General features: G+C 40.2%; 1 protein-coding gene across 1 annotated transcript; it reads right to left on the bottom strand.

Annotated features, from left to right (window-relative positions):
* Window positions 1-4048: 4048 nt before the first annotated feature.
* Window positions 4049-4788, bottom strand: LOC147462342 (uncharacterized). Its single transcript, XM_086493344.1, has 2 exons — window positions 4260-4788; window positions 4049-4167 (listed from the first exon to the last, which is right to left on the bottom strand). The coding sequence occupies exons 1-2, from the start codon at window positions 4786-4788 to the stop codon at window positions 4049-4051; spliced, it is 648 nt and encodes a 215-aa protein (XP_086349470.1).
* Window positions 4789-15571: the final 10783 nt, after the last annotated feature.

Below are 15571 nucleotides of genomic sequence, written 5' to 3'. Positions count from 1 at the left end.
GCGTGCGCGAGAATCCAAGATTGCTATTGAAGTGCGGAAATGGATTCGTCAAGAGCATAGCAACAAGTGGCAAATGTTGCAAGGTCCCACCAAGTATGCTGCATGGCGGCGATGCAAAGTGCGACAAGGATCAAAGCGGATACTGTGCAAGTCACTAAACATGAACATAGGGTCCAACTCTTAGCGACATGTTTATTTAAAAAATTAATAGTTTTTTTTAAAAATTAGTGTGAACAGGGCTCTTTTTAAATGGGCCCTTATAAATATTTCATGCTCTCATAAACCACTCATTTCTTAAGAATAGGTGAGCTCTTACCAACGAAATGGCGTGCACCAAACAAACCACGAAAGAGCATCCGCCTGCCAACAAAAACACCCTCCAAGGATGTGAGAAGCCACCATGCAAAAACACCCTCCAAGGATGTGAGAAGCCCCAAGACAACCGCAGCGGCGCCGAAAAATAGCAAGGGCATTTGCAGAAATCCGCCACTACCAGAAGACTACGGAGCTTTTGATTCGACGCGCCCCCTTTGCTCGCACAGTGAAGGAGGTGCTTCAAAGCTATGGAAATCCGTATAGAATGCAAGCAATAGCTCTAGAGGCTATTCAAGAAGCTGCAAAGGCCCAGCCCACATCATTTCAGTGTTGGAAGATACCAACCTATGCGCCATTCATGCAAAGCGAGTGACAATACAGCCAAAAGATATGTAGCTTACACGTCGTTTGCGATGAGACTTCGAGCATTAGCCAAATTTACCCCTCTTTTTGTATTGCACACCCTTATCTTTGTAATGATTTGACTTTCCAATGACAATATGATCAACAGTTGTGTCTACTCTGTCTATTATCTTTGTAATGAATTGACTTTGTAATTTCAAGTTCTGTATGTAATTTTAGTCAATTTCAGTATATTTAGGTATTTTAAGTACCTTGGGGTGTAGATAAGCCTACGAGGGGCAAAACAAATCCTGGCCACAAGGATGTGCAAATGGCCCATCCATCAGTTTTGGATGGGCCATTTGCGCGCCCTTGTGGCCAAGATTTTTTTTGCCCATGGTAGGCTTATCTACCCCCCAGGGTACTTAAAAAGTACAAATTTACTAAAACCTATTGGTTTTGCAACATTATTTTAGATGGATCCTTGTGGCCACCCTTTTTTGGCCATTTCAAGCTTTGAATTCCCCATATGATATTAAAAAAGTTAACATATTGTGAAACCAAGTGTCTATGCAACATTAATTTGGATTTTTCAAATGTCCAATGTAATTGGGCTTTTTGGTGCAGGGGTGTACTAGGTAGAGCTAAAGCAGGTGATAGTGTGCTGAAAACTTAAATTCATAATTGATTTCACCTTTTCTAGTGTCCTTGAGTGTGAACATATGCTGAAATTGCCATAAAAAGGGTGCATCTAAATTAATGATGCAAAACCAATTGATGTCAATAAATTTGTGCTTTGTAAGTATCCTAGGGAATAGATAAGCCTACCAGGGGCAAAAAAAATCCTGGCCACAAGGGCGCGCAAATGGCCCATCCATCAGTTTTGGATGGGCCATTTGCGCGCAATTGTGGCCAGGCTTTTTTTTGCCCTTGGTAGGCTTATCTACCCCCCAGGGAACTTAAAATACCTAAATTTACTGAAATTGACTGAAATTAAATAGAGAACTTGAAATTACAAAGTCACCAATCAAAACAATTTTCATATCACCAATTGAAACAATTTTCAAGATTGACAAATCACATTCAAAAGAATTTGCAAGATAGAGAGACAATTCTAAATATTTTTTATTACTTTCAAAATGGTGATTTTACATCATGTATCTAAGGAGTTCATAATTTTCTTGACCATTTCCTGGCGCCTATTTTGCGCGTAAGGAAACTCCCCAATCAAGAGGGACTACGCTATGGCCTTTGGGTCAGTTGAGCCAATGGAAGCATGTATCCCTATCTGGGCAAGCACTTTACCACAAAAGCCAGTGCTGCTCGCTGTGCATACAAGGGATCTACACACTAGGAACACTTGATGCGCAGTTTGAGCAATGGTGCTCAAACACAAAACTTGCTCAAAGCTTTTAACGACCAAGTAATAAAATGGGCTTGGGGAGTAAATTCATTATGGATAATGGATGGCCACATCTCCAGGGGGGAGTTGTCCTAGGTAATGTGCAAGGGAAGCTTGAGGTCCAAAGCCCGTCCGCTTGCCACTTGTCCTTGAAGCAAAATCATCAACCTCCACGATATCCTGTCATAAACCGATGAAGGTTGAGAAAAAAGACAATGAAGGATAAAATAGTAACATGAAAATTAGGATGCATTTTACCTCCTACTCCTTGTCCTCCTCCTCCCTGTTTTCCTTTGCATCCAAGTCAATGCTCCCATGCACCACAGATACGAGATTTGGATCATCAGATGGGAGGTTGCATAATGGCATAGGCATCCTAGCAACCTCAACCTTGGCTTGCATGGCTTGGAATTCTTCCTCAGCCACGTGAAACTGCTCTGTTTCCAGGACCTATGCACAAATAACTGCAATAGTGTCAGCAACAAAGTCCCCAACTGGCAAAAGCTTTCTTTCTAGGGCATCTGGCGTATTGTCTAAGGGACATTTGGTGCTGCTGCATAGCACGCTCAAGCATTCATCCATGCGCAGGCCAAATGCTTTCTCCAAATCATGCAGAAACACATACTCCTCTCCATCCACTACCACTGAGGAGAAGCGGCTGATTTCTACCTCTGGGATAGCCACATCCATCAGTGGTAGTGGCACTAGAGTGTCACTAGGGCCAGCCATAACTATGGATTTCTCAACCACTTCCTCGAGACCCCTGGGGTACTCAAGCCGGAGTGTCTTTCCTTCCGCTGCAGGGTTCATGGGGATAACGTGCTACTCCTTGGTGTCCTTGATAAAGGACCCAACCTGAAGGTGTGGTAAGCGAAGCTCCTCCAAATCAGGTTCCTCGCTCACCAAGAAGATAAATGTTGCAAGCCGAGAAAGGTACTCCACCCCCAACTTGCGCTTCTTGAGCACTGACACCCCTGGGGCTTGCTCGTCCAAGTAATGGCTTGCATCGGTTGCAATTTCTTCGAATCGTTGCAACCGCTTGGAGAATGGGCGATCACCTTTGTGTATATAGCGCAAAATATCGCAAGGCACCCAGATCCCTCCATGTGGGGGGATAGATACATAATATTTTATGATGTGCTCCTCCATGAACGCAAAAATCTCGTCAAATGCATCCATGTGAAGTGCAATTGTGGCGTCAAGGTCAGGGAGACGAGTAAAAAAGGTGTGGAGGTTCAACTTCCCTTTGTATTTGGTGTCCTCTTGGATGTGGCTGCAGATGCAGAGGTTGTGGAAGCATCCATGTCTAGCCTGGGGTGTAGATAGAGAGTGGAGGAGCTCAAGAGTTGCAAAAGTGAAAATAGTGAATGAGTTAGGTGGCCCCCCTTTTATAATGGACCCTTTTTTAAATACATTTAAAAAAAGGCACTTTCACCAAAAAATGATTTCTGATCTCAATGCGACAAATTATATTCAAAGGCATGATTTGCCAAAGCAAATCATGTAGATTACATCGGGGATCATTTTGAAAATTGCAAGAGTTACAAAGTTATAAGATCGATAGCATAGTTCCATCCATCCCCCAGTCCTCCTCGACCTTCAATTTGTCTTCCATTCTCTTCCCAATCTGCGGACATTCATTACAATAAGCATCCAATGATCGACAAACCATGATGTATTGAAAATGTGGTGGAAGTATTCTCACCTTGTGACCTTGTAAATGAAATTGTGCTTGTTGAAGGGCCTCAAAACCCATAATAACCAAATGTTCTCGCACATTACTGAGAGTCCAATGCTTGTTCACTTGGACTGCCTCCAAAGCATTGTTGGGCATCAAGTGACTATATCTATGCGTGCATTAAATGCTTAGGAGACAACCTCGAGTGATACATGACTTCCGTGACCATCCAAAATGAGAAGATGTTAATGATATCTCCCAAACCTTATAGATATTGAATTTTTGAAGTGTTCCAGCCATGCTTGGAACAACTAGCCTGTCATCCAAGCCTTCTTTTCACATGCCATCATAGCTCCTTCTTCACAGTTTTGAATGTAGTTACCATTCGGTCGTTGACTTTTGTAAATGTAGTACGAAGGAATTGCATGGCCTACATCAAAATGAAAGTGATACTCAAGTGTGATTCATCAAAATAATATTCTTTGAGATTATTATATATAAAAAGATGGGTTAGGAAGTTACCTGTTGCATTTACACAGCAAAGAACAGTCCTCCATTCCCTTGAATCACATGTGATGCCGTAGACTACCTTCATGCCCTTCTTTGCTAGAACTTTCATCCCCTTGTCACGCGAGCCTTGGAATCCTGTCTCATCAGCATTCCATATGTGGGTCGGCGCATAGTTATTCTCTGTATAAAGTTTGTGGAGGTTGTCATGAAAAGATCTTACAATCTCTGGTCTAAACCGGGTGGCCCTTGATTGATCCAAACCCTCTGAAACACGAAAAGCAAGCTTTGGGTGTCTCTTACGAAAACTCTCCCACCAACTTTTTCCAGATATTCCATTAGAAAATAATGTATGTCTAGTCTGGTAGATTTCAACTACTTTCAATTTAACATCTAAAACAGAGACTCCATGACCCGTCTCACACTTGAGAAAGATCCATTGTAGCAAAGAAGACTCCTCTTCTGCCGTTAGTTGTGTCGGTGGCCCTTTTTTCTTTGAATGAGTCAGTCCCTCCTCCCAATTTAAGATCGATGTTCTGCTCATTCCAAATTGGAGCGAGCATTGTTGCAAGGAAAGACCATTTTCTCTAGCTTTCAATGCCCTTGTTCCGTCCAAGATAGATTGGTGCGTTTTTTTACTTTTTGTTGTTGTGGCTTCTACATCCTCGGGGATATGTTGAGAAGTTGAGGGAGGAGTTGCAAGCTGGTGTTGTGCTTAAGGTTTGGGTTTGGGAAATGAAGGTTTAGCTTGAATAGCAAGTGGAGGGTTTCTTGATGACTTCTTCACTCTTGAAGAGCGCTTTCTGAATGTTTCAGCTCTATTCTCATTGTTTTAATCTAGCTCTTCAGATGACTCTAACCGCAAGCATCGTTTAGAGATTTGTTTGGATAGTCTTCTCGTTTGTGGTTGCCGTGGTGATAGAATCTTTTGTCTTGATTTGCCCATGTACTCTGCATACACGATGTAGCCAGATTAAGTATAAGTAATAAATGTCATAACTAAGCATCATTGAATCTTTTGTCATCAAAGCGAGAACCATGTTTGAGGATAATCTACCTTTTGAATAGTCAGCTTTGAAAGTCGGAAAGTAGATTAGAGTACTCTTTAACTGAGAACTTTCGCTTTGGTGGTGGTTTGGGAGTGCTTCTCTCTGGACTTTTGACCGGAGCTGTGTTTGATGAGGATGGTTTTGGAACAATGAAGGGAGGCTTCTTTCTTGGTATTTTGCACGGAAATATGGGAAGTATGTGTACCTTGCCACAACAACATACACGACCACCGTTTTTGTGCAACAACAGAGATGTGCAAAGCAATCCTTCGAGTTGTGGATGTCGCTCTATTAAGAAATCCTTGCACTCACAAGGCGTTGTAGATGCCATCTTGGTATTTGAAGCATACTGCACTTTGGTCCTTCTGAATATTTGCAGATACAACAACACAAGGGAAAAGTGGTACACCTAGGAATGAGGGTGCTGATGTCTATGTGTCTGAGGGCGCTCGCTGTGTGAGGGTGTTGATGTCTATGTGTTTGGTGCACCTGGGAATGAGGGCGCTGATGTCTGATGGAGTGTGTGAATGAGGTGTTCTCTGTGTGAAGAAGGTGATCTATTCTTCAATGCTTGCAGGAGGTCATATGTGTGAGAAGGTGTTTTCTGCTTCAGTGCCTGCAGGAGGTGATCTGTGTTGGAATGCTCCGCTAACGAAACAGAGTGGTTTATGGCTAAGTGACCTTTTATAGTTGTTTGTTGTAACGCTTCCTTGTTGAGGTTGATTTGGGATTGATCGAATTTTCTTTTGAATGCTATTCTGCGATGTACATGGCTGGTTATGATAAAATATCGACCTGTGTGGATTCTATTGATTGCTGAGCACGTCCTTGTTGAGTGCAGGTGCAGGTGATAATAATAACTGGAAGAGGCTCGCTAGCTGTAATGACTGGAAAGGGTGTGAAAGCGGGCAGAGAATCCTATTGTAGTACAATGAAGGGCGTGTCGAGGGCCTCGGTTGTTTATTTTGATTTATGAACTTCTTCTCAAGGCTTTTTGAAAGCCACGTTGTAATCTCGTTATTTTATTGGAGCATTATTTTACTTTTTTTAATCTATTATAGTCACTTAAAAATGTTACATTACCGATACATGTTCCCCTATTCGCCCCCTTACCCTAGACTCACCAAGAATGTCTAGTAAATAGTGTGAAAAACCAAAAATAAATCTAATTTTATAAAATTTTCTCGCCACAAATTCAAGGAAAGAAATTTTGTATGCTTGGAATAATGAATTTCCTCGAACAGAAGTGTCGATGCGATGTGGTGGTTACGCCTGGAGAGAGAGAAAAAAGACAGATAGGCGAGGGCCGTACTGACGCACGGAGTGAGAGGGAAAAAAAATATCTTCTGTAGATCCGCGTATGTGTCGCACTGAGAAGACGCGGTGACGAAGCACATTAGGGGAGGTGGTGGGCAGCGTTTTGGTACTGACGATCAAGGTTGAATACAATCTCTTACTGCAGCCCTCTCTCTCTCTCTCTCTCTCTCTCTCTCTCTCTCTCTCTCTCTCTCTCTCTCTCTCTCTCTCTCTCTCTCTCTCTCTCTCTCTCTCTCCCGCTCTCCCGCCCCCCCCGTTCTGCCTTGCATGGTCTACACCTCACCCTTAAAATCGTTTTTCGCACCCTGTGATGTAACTTTTTCACGACTGAGAATAAGTGAATCTCATGTGAAAATTACTTTTATCATCCAAGGAACAGTCATGGCGCCGTGACTGTTCCAAACAAGGCGAGAAGTGAAGTTCAACTTCACAAGGGCCTGCCATGTGCCAGTGGCAAGATAATGTAAGTGATGAAATGATCAAACCAATAGCAATAGTTTGTTCCGCATGAGGATTCCTTTACACTTGAGTTGACCCAAATGTGATTCAACGTTGAGAAATTTATTGTTGTTGGTTCTTTGATTATCTGTCTAAATCCATATAGTGTCATGTAATGTTGTAGAGAGATAAAGCAACCATTGCTACTGCTTGCGTCTATGTTGAAATCTCCTGCAATAATGGTTTCCGTGGTCATGTCTAATGTATGCAAAGTTTTCTCCAGTGCTTCGTAAAGGGACGAGAGTTTCGACAAAGGATGTCTGTATAATGAAACAATGTTTAATTTCTTGTTGCTCGTAATAGACATGTTTGACGAAACAATTTCAATCCCGTCTGATATTAATTTATATGTGTTGATAAAGTGAGACTTACCTTTGTGTAGTGTAAGAACACCTGTCGGTCCTTCAGAGGATATATAATCAAATTCGGGAAATGCGTTTCTTGATTTTTCTGTGTGCGTTTCTTGGATGCACAGAATGTCCGCTGACATAAGGCTAGTGTCTTTCATAATGTCAGAGTAATATGTAGATAAGGACACTGTGTTTATGGATTGAATGATGATATTGTTCTCTGCAAAGTCTGTCAAGTTTTTGTTTAGAGTTTTCCATGTTGCTTCTTGCTTCTGGCGTTCTAATTCTTGTAGTTCTATCTTATCTGTTTTTATTTGTTCTGGATCAATTCTGGAGAGGAGAAACAGGTTTTGGGGATTTTTAATTCATGACAACACTGTATATATCAATCCATGGCTTTTTATTTTGAAGGGTCCTTGAGATCTATGAATAACTCGAGCCGATGCATGTTGGACAGGATATTGTGTTCTTGATATGACATTCAACATATTTTTTTTGACTTGAAACTCACTTGTCATTTTTCTTATGGAAGTCCATTTTCTTGATATAGATTCTGTAAAGAGATGCTGGTTCTCAAATCTTGTACGTTGACCTACTCTGACGTTGTAAAATTCAATCCAAATCATTTTTTTGTTTGCCGATGTCTGTGAATGACTCTTGTAAAGTCCATCGGCTCCATTTACAAGTCCATTTGTAATGTTTAAGTTTCCGGTGCATAGTTCCACGACTAAGTTTCGCTTCAAATGCAAGGTTTTTTGCAAGCCTCCGTAATTTTTCGAATCTTCTGAAATCTTTATATATTTGTGACAACTTTTGAATTTTCTATCAGTAGCTTCAAATATATCTGATATATCTAGTATTCCTGGTGTAATTTCCAATATGTAAATGTTGTACGGGTCTTTGCTTTTATTATTGTAAAATAAATAAGAATAGTTATTCAATGGAGATGGTTCACGGTAATAAATATCGTTCAAGTGTTTGATATCTTCTTCTGTGTGCTAACTTTCACGTATTCGACTTAAAATTTCAACGAATCTTGTATTTTCTTGTCGCATTGGCTGAGTTAGTTCGTAGCGTTTGATATGTGAGTGCCAAAATGAAACGAGCAATGTGTCAAATACATTTTTGTGATATGAGAAGATCTAGTTGTCGTGAACAGGACTCGCTTGACAAAGATCTCTATAGAGGATAACGTCCATGCATGCAAATGGTTTATCATGTATTCTTTTTATAGCGTGAAGTCGTGCATCAGCTTGTTGGAAAAGATTTCGTCCAACGAGGGAGGTCTCATCGATAACCACTAATTGCAAATTTGTATATTGTGAAGAGAGTTCATCTAATTTTTCTGCACTCAACAAGGTTTGGTCGCTCGCTATCAGTCGGAGACAGAGAGCAGAATGTATTGTGGTTCCACCAATATTGAATGCTGCTTTTTCAGTGTACGCCATCAATAAAATTTTAGCAGATTCAATGTTTGTAGGCAATTTAAAATTGTAGTGTCTTAGCAAGCCTTGAACCAATAGTAGCAGCAGAAATGTTTTACCAGTTCCAGCACCTCCCATAAGAAATAGGTGTATTGCTTTTTTTGGATTTGTTCATTTTTTCAGCATGATATCATCGAATAGAAGACGTTGCTGGGTATTAAGCATTCGTAAGCCTTCATAAAATTGTTTATTTGAAATCACGATTAGCTTTGTTATTGCTAGTTTTCTATTGTTGCCAGTGTTCAAGTCTGGAAGATTTGAAGCGATGTTGTCGTGCATGTTTTCATGTGAAGAAGCAAAGGAACGTGATGTCGATGTTGTTGTAGTTTGCGAGATACTATTTTCATCTACAATGTCTTTGTTGAATTTTTTCTCGTTGTAAGACATAAGATCTAGATGACGTTTATATATATCTTCCCACGTCTCGGAGCATTGAAGATGCTGATTCTCGTCATTGTGCCAAGGTAAATATTACAAGCATTGTTCTCAATAAAAGTTGTTAGGATCTTTATGCTTGTCGTATTGGAAATAACGAATGATTCGGTTATCTCTCAATGAAGTAATTTTACGTCCACAGTACTTGTAGCATGCGCAAAATTCTGCCAAACAGATATTGTGCAAGTGCGTCGGTCTTTTGCTATATTTGTCGACGATGTTTTAAAAAAATATGTCTCTGCTGTCTGGATCTAATTGTTTGAGTGTTTCTTTTCTTTTCAAAATGAGTGAACATTGGTCTCGTGGATTTTTGTTGATGAAAATAAATTCTCTAGTAGAACTGTGTAAAGGTGAAGACAAAACAATATAAGCAGCTTGGTGTGCACTTAATTGCCGCATATTCAAAATTGTGTTTCCAATGCGTCGTAATCTTTCAACAGTGTTGACATTATTGGTGATACAAATGTTGATCTCAGCTTTAATAGCTGTTATTAATGTGCTATCCATTTTTGTTATGTATGATGAGCAGTGTGCAGCAGCTCCGTACAAGTTCACTATGTATTCGATGTCGATATTAGTGTTCCATAATTCTGAAATTTTTGAATTGAAACTGTTTGTGAAAATGTCTTCTGTTCTTCGTCTCATCAGCACAGTCGGTGTTATAATTTTCAATCAAATCTCCATTATGTAATCGTCAAAAGGAAGATCTAAATTTTTCAGCCAATCCTTAAAATCAGTTGTGGTAATTCTTCGGTTTTGGTTGTTTCGAGGAATTCTTTGATTTTCTTAAGATTTCTTTTGTGTTGTTTAATATTCTTTTCTTCTTCTTGCAATGGTCTAAGTATACAGGTACACAACATCGGGTATCGGGGAAAATCAAAGCGACATCTCTTTCCTGTTTTCAAGCAAGTTTTTTTATGTGAGTGTTGTTGAACGTCTCTCAAATCTTCCCGAAGAAGGTTCTTGTCAGTACTAATGCATTTGTCAATGAATGTCGTCACGCTAGTTCTTCTATATCAGTTAGCTGGGGTGCATTTTCAATCCATATTAGACCATGATCACATTGACTACCACGACTTTGAAATTCGGTCACGAAAAAGTAGTCTTTCACTTTTCCTCGTAGAATGTTGTTGTCTTTGTTGAGTAGTTTTTTCAAGCTTCAAAATTTGTGCAAATAATATCTGGAACATGGTATTGGGTCCGATCGTATGAGTCGTCTAATGTAAGAATTTTCTATTTCATTCTCATCTTTGGTTATAGAAGTGAGTTTCTCTAAACAGTTGATTAGTTCTTTCCAACGTCTCTCTGCATTTGAGAAAGTGACAAAGAAGGTAGGAGGACCTAGCTGTCTTATCATCGCGAAGATATTTTTCTTAATTTTTTGTTTATAATCTGGAGAAGTTCTCAAAGATTCATAGTCTCTGTAACCTATCTTTGATCGAATAATTATGTCAACGTTTGTATCATGCAACACATCTCGCGCGTAAAGAACGGTCCCTTCGAGCTCCTTTCTTAGACGAACCCATATAGATGAAATAATTTGTTGGGTCATTATTTTCACTGCTTTAAAGAATAATTTTTCTCTATCCAATGCAAATCGTCTTTCACCGTGAAGTAATTCTCATTTTGCAATTTTATGGTAGTTTTTAACTGCTAGATCGTGATACTTACGTGGTGCGCCAAAGAATATCCTTGAAAAACCTAGTTCTTCACAGAATGTGTCTTTCAATAAACCAAGTGGATGATTTCCTTCACAAAGTGCAACTGTAGGATCTTATCGTTGTAGTCAATGATTTGTTGTGCTGATGTGAACTGATGAACGAGAATATCATGATAATTCTCATCGTCTTCATCGTTGTCATTGCACACTGCGAGATGAATGGAATGTGTCTTTTGCAAAAGGGTGATATGTCACAACCAATCTTAAACTTATGCTCTCTTTTGCGTAAAGATCAGAATGCAAAAGCTCTTTCAGCACTTCAAGAGTGAGCAGTGGACGTACTAGTCTGCTCAAATAACAATGGTTGTATTCTAGTTTTCTCTTTAAACCTATAAGAATTGAGTTTTCCTCATCGATGGATCGTGGCAAGCTTCTTTGTGTCTTGGTAACATTCGCCAGTACATTCACAATGCTTCCACGTAAACCATATTGTTTGTCGTATATCAACTCTTGTATTTTTTAGAACAACATTCGAGGTGTGATCACTCTTTCTTCTATCTTGTTTAGTTTTTGTACGATTTTGTTCTTGTCATTCAATCCAATTTAATGTGAAGATTTGTAAGTCACTGTTAGTTTTCTTCTCCTTCTTTTGCAAGGTTCACAGATTTGCATAACAATGTCGCTAGCTTTCTTTTTTTTTTGGTAACGTTATTTGGTAATTGAAAAGCAGTCTATTACAATGCTCGCACAAGATTGAAGGAGTATCTTGTATTTCCTTTAAATATATTTCTGTAGGTGCATCATTGAAACGTAGTCTCTTTCTCGAGTATGATTCGTTTTCCCGAGGAGGAATATTTTGATGTGACTTTCTTAAGCGTTTTATTTTTGTTATTATCGCTGTTTCTGTACGAACTGTGTTAGTTTCTTGACACAAATACTCTTTGGCAACACATTTGTTATTATCATTAGGATACAAAATCAGCAGTCTGTGAAGTTTTGAAACCTCCGAAGGTGTCCAAATTTCAAATCTTTTTGAGCCTAATGCAGATTTGTGTGTAGGAAACACGTATAAAGTTCCTTCAATGTCTCTGATTAGTATTCGCTGTTTCATAGCAGCATTGCTACATGCACCAACAATAAATTTCTTTTGCTTCTTCCGCTGTCCACTTTGTAAAGTCACCTCAATGCACAAGTGATTCGCTTTACAGAAAAGCTCGATCATCTGAATAGTCAATGCCAATGAATTACGAGAGGGTTTTAGCAACTTGTAGACTCTATCGTAAGCTGTCTCGTTTGCATCAGTGTTATTTCCTAAGAGTGTCAATTACGTTTGTCGATGTGGTTTGTAATCCCATTTGAAACAGGGTATGAGTAGCTAAGTTTGTTAGAAGATCCGTTGGTGCAAGTGTTGTTTTCTGTAATGTATTGAAAAACAGTGAATATATCAACATCCAAACCGTATGTATGCAAGAAATATTCATCGACACCAAGATTTTTTAAATTGTCAACAATGGAAGCATCCATTCTTTGAGTGAATTGAATGAACAGAGAGAGAGAGAGAGAGAGAGAGAGAGAGAGAGAGATTCAAAATAGGGGAGCTCTCTGTACAATAATGTGACTAGCACACGGAGGGCAATAGAGAGAAAAACTAAAGAAGTTTTTTTTTCAGACTCTTGGAAAGGAGAGAGAGAGAGAGAGAGAGAGAGAGAGAGAGAGAGAGAGAGAGAGAGAGAGAGAGAGGCCACTAGAATAACAGAGGTTTATGTACACCGTTGTTGTGAGAGAAATAGATAGTGGGAGCAAGGGAGGAGATGAGAGAAAGAAAGAAGAATACAAGGATATTCGAGGCAGGGGAACTCAGAGAAGAAGTATACAATGAGTGGAGAGAGGAGAGAGAGGGGGAGGAACCACTGGAAACAATAGAGCTCTATGGAAAACACCATATTTGAAAGAGAGAGAGAGAGAGAGAGTTGTGTGTGTGCGCGCAAGGAGGATGGGCGAAACAGGGGGGGAGGGGGGGCGCATGAGAGATCAATCCAGTTAATAAAAAAACGAGTTTCTTATCCGATTGTAGCCTAGAAAAAGGATAGTGGGAGGAAGATGCGGACAACCGGAAATAGTGAAGCTCTATGTGCAATACTAAAACTGACAAACACAAGCAAGGGAGTCTTTATGGACAATATTGAGAGAGAGAGAGAGAGAGAGAGAGAGAGAGAGAGAGAGAGAGAGAGCAAAAATGTTGGAGATAACGGGACCCCTTATACAATCATATTTTAGAGAGAGAGAGAGAGAGAGGAGAAAAGAAAAGACAACCGAATCACTAACAACATGAGGAAAACGAGTGAACAAAGAGAGAGAGAGAGAGAGAGAGAGAGAGAGAGAGAGAGAGCGATGCAAGAAGGAAACCTTATAACTGTGCGCTCCTTGCCGCATTGTCGAAGCAAAGGACTTGCCGATACACCGTGTGCGAGCCACAAATGGCTCCAAGCACACAACAAGCCTAAACTAGCAAGCTCAAGAGAGCAAAGGGTGTGTCACTCACCGCTTTACGCTCGCCTTCGTGGTGGATTCCTCGTCGCGATGAAGAAGAAGTTGCAATCGTGCCGCGCTCAACCGCTTCGCCGCCGTCGTGCCTTCGTAATGCTCGATCTCACACACACTCTTCCTCTCTCTCACACACACATACACACACACACAAGGAGGTGAAGAAGAAGAAGATGGAGATGGAGATGGAGCAAGAGCACTCTTCTATTGCACAAATGAGAGAATGAGTGAATTTTAGGTTTAGTTGGCTTTTATATGAGCTCACCCCATTCACACTTGGGCGCCCATGCTTAGCCAGCTAATCCCTTGAATGTTCCAGTTAGAGTGCGCCTCTCATCGGCGATCACTCTTACCCTTTTCCTATTGGTCCGACAAGCCCGGTACCTGACTCTACCAAATACATAATACACGTCCGTCGTAGGTGATGGGGTGTCCGTGAGCTGTGAGAGTTAACATGCCCCTCTTCCCTCTCATCGGCGATCACTCTTACCCTTTTCCTATTGGTCCGACAAGCCCGGTACCTTACTCTACCAAATACATAATACACGTCCGTCATAGGTGATGGGGTGTCCGTGAGCCGTGAGGGTTAACATGCCCCCCTTCTTCATGTAGATTTCGTCCTCGGAAACTATTGAGTTGAAGCTCGTTCGTCGAGGTGGAAGAGCATTTGAGATGAATGTCCTTAGCCTTCTTCAGTCACTGCAAAATCAAACAACATTGGCACAGTAATTGCATTCTCATAAGTGATTAAAAAGCATATCCAGTTTTAGGTAGACAAATTGATTGGTAAAAGAATTTCAAACAATTTGTTAGCAATGAACATTAAATTGCAATGTAATCAAATGCATAAACAGATGTAAAGATAAAAAATTAAACAAGTCTGGGGTCGCTAATTTGACGGTCGAAAGGCACTAGAGATCGAATATTAATACCATGGGTAAGCTTCTTAATTTTCTGTGGTCAATTAAGTTGTTTAATCGCGAGAGCCAAGTATTCATGTTCGAGGGCTAACTAGAGGCTATATCTAGAAGACCTTGTAGTTAAGCTACAATAAAAGGAATTTCTCCGCCTGACTGATTACTTTTTCTTTGACCCCCCAAAGTCTTTTCACAATGATTCAATTTGATGTGTGCTTATTTTGTATGCCTTGGGTTTTTTTCTTTTCAAGGAAAAGCGCACACACTGAGAACCTCTAGGGCTCTAGTACCATAGGCAATACATGTGAGTGAAGTACCAAATCAAGCTCAGATTTCTCTTCCAGCTTAAGATTTTACAGTGTGGCACTTTGATTTTTTGTTTGTTCATTTTCAGCATTTTAATTTTGTAACTTTAGGGGGTCATATAACACTGATACACCTCCCCAGGCTCATCACACTAGTAAACTCCCTTTATAATACTTAAGCTAAAGGTCAATAGGGTCAAGCCCACTAGAAAGCCCTAGTACATTTCACACAATGCTGCCTAAATCGGATTAAGAACCTAAGTAACCGTTGATTATTAGGAAGGCATTCCCCATGGTATTAAGAGAAGATCTCTAACACCTAACTTGGTCAAACTAGCTTAGTCGGACTGCTTGATTTTTAAACCTAGACAAGTGATTATGACAAGAAATTACATTGAATTAAATGTTTGATACTAAGCAAATGCGGTGAATATTAGGCTACCAATCACAATTAAAGCAGACAATCATAGATGCAAAAAAGATAAGGGACAATGCTAATGGACAAGAAACACATGTTTGTGTCGATGGTCGCGCTTGATTTGAAGAGTGAGTCGAGATAAAGATTCCATGAAGGTCCAAATCCTATCAATAGCAACACGCTCTTGTACACACTAGGAAACAAAAGGAATACCTCCAGGAGGCACATTAGTGGAAAAAGATACTAACACTTATTGAACACAACAAAAAACATAAGGAACCCTAACCTAATTATTTGCACTCCCCCTAGAGAGTCAAGGGAATAGGATATTGTAGAGGTTGGGGGGAAAC

Source organism: Adiantum capillus-veneris, chromosome 2 (genome assembly GCF_014529385.1).
Source record: "Adiantum capillus-veneris isolate H3 chromosome 2, ASM1452938v2, whole genome shotgun sequence".
NCBI lineage: Eukaryota > Viridiplantae > Streptophyta > Polypodiopsida > Polypodiales > Pteridaceae > Adiantum > Adiantum capillus-veneris.
This window is presented reverse-complemented; position numbering and strand designations above follow the sequence as displayed.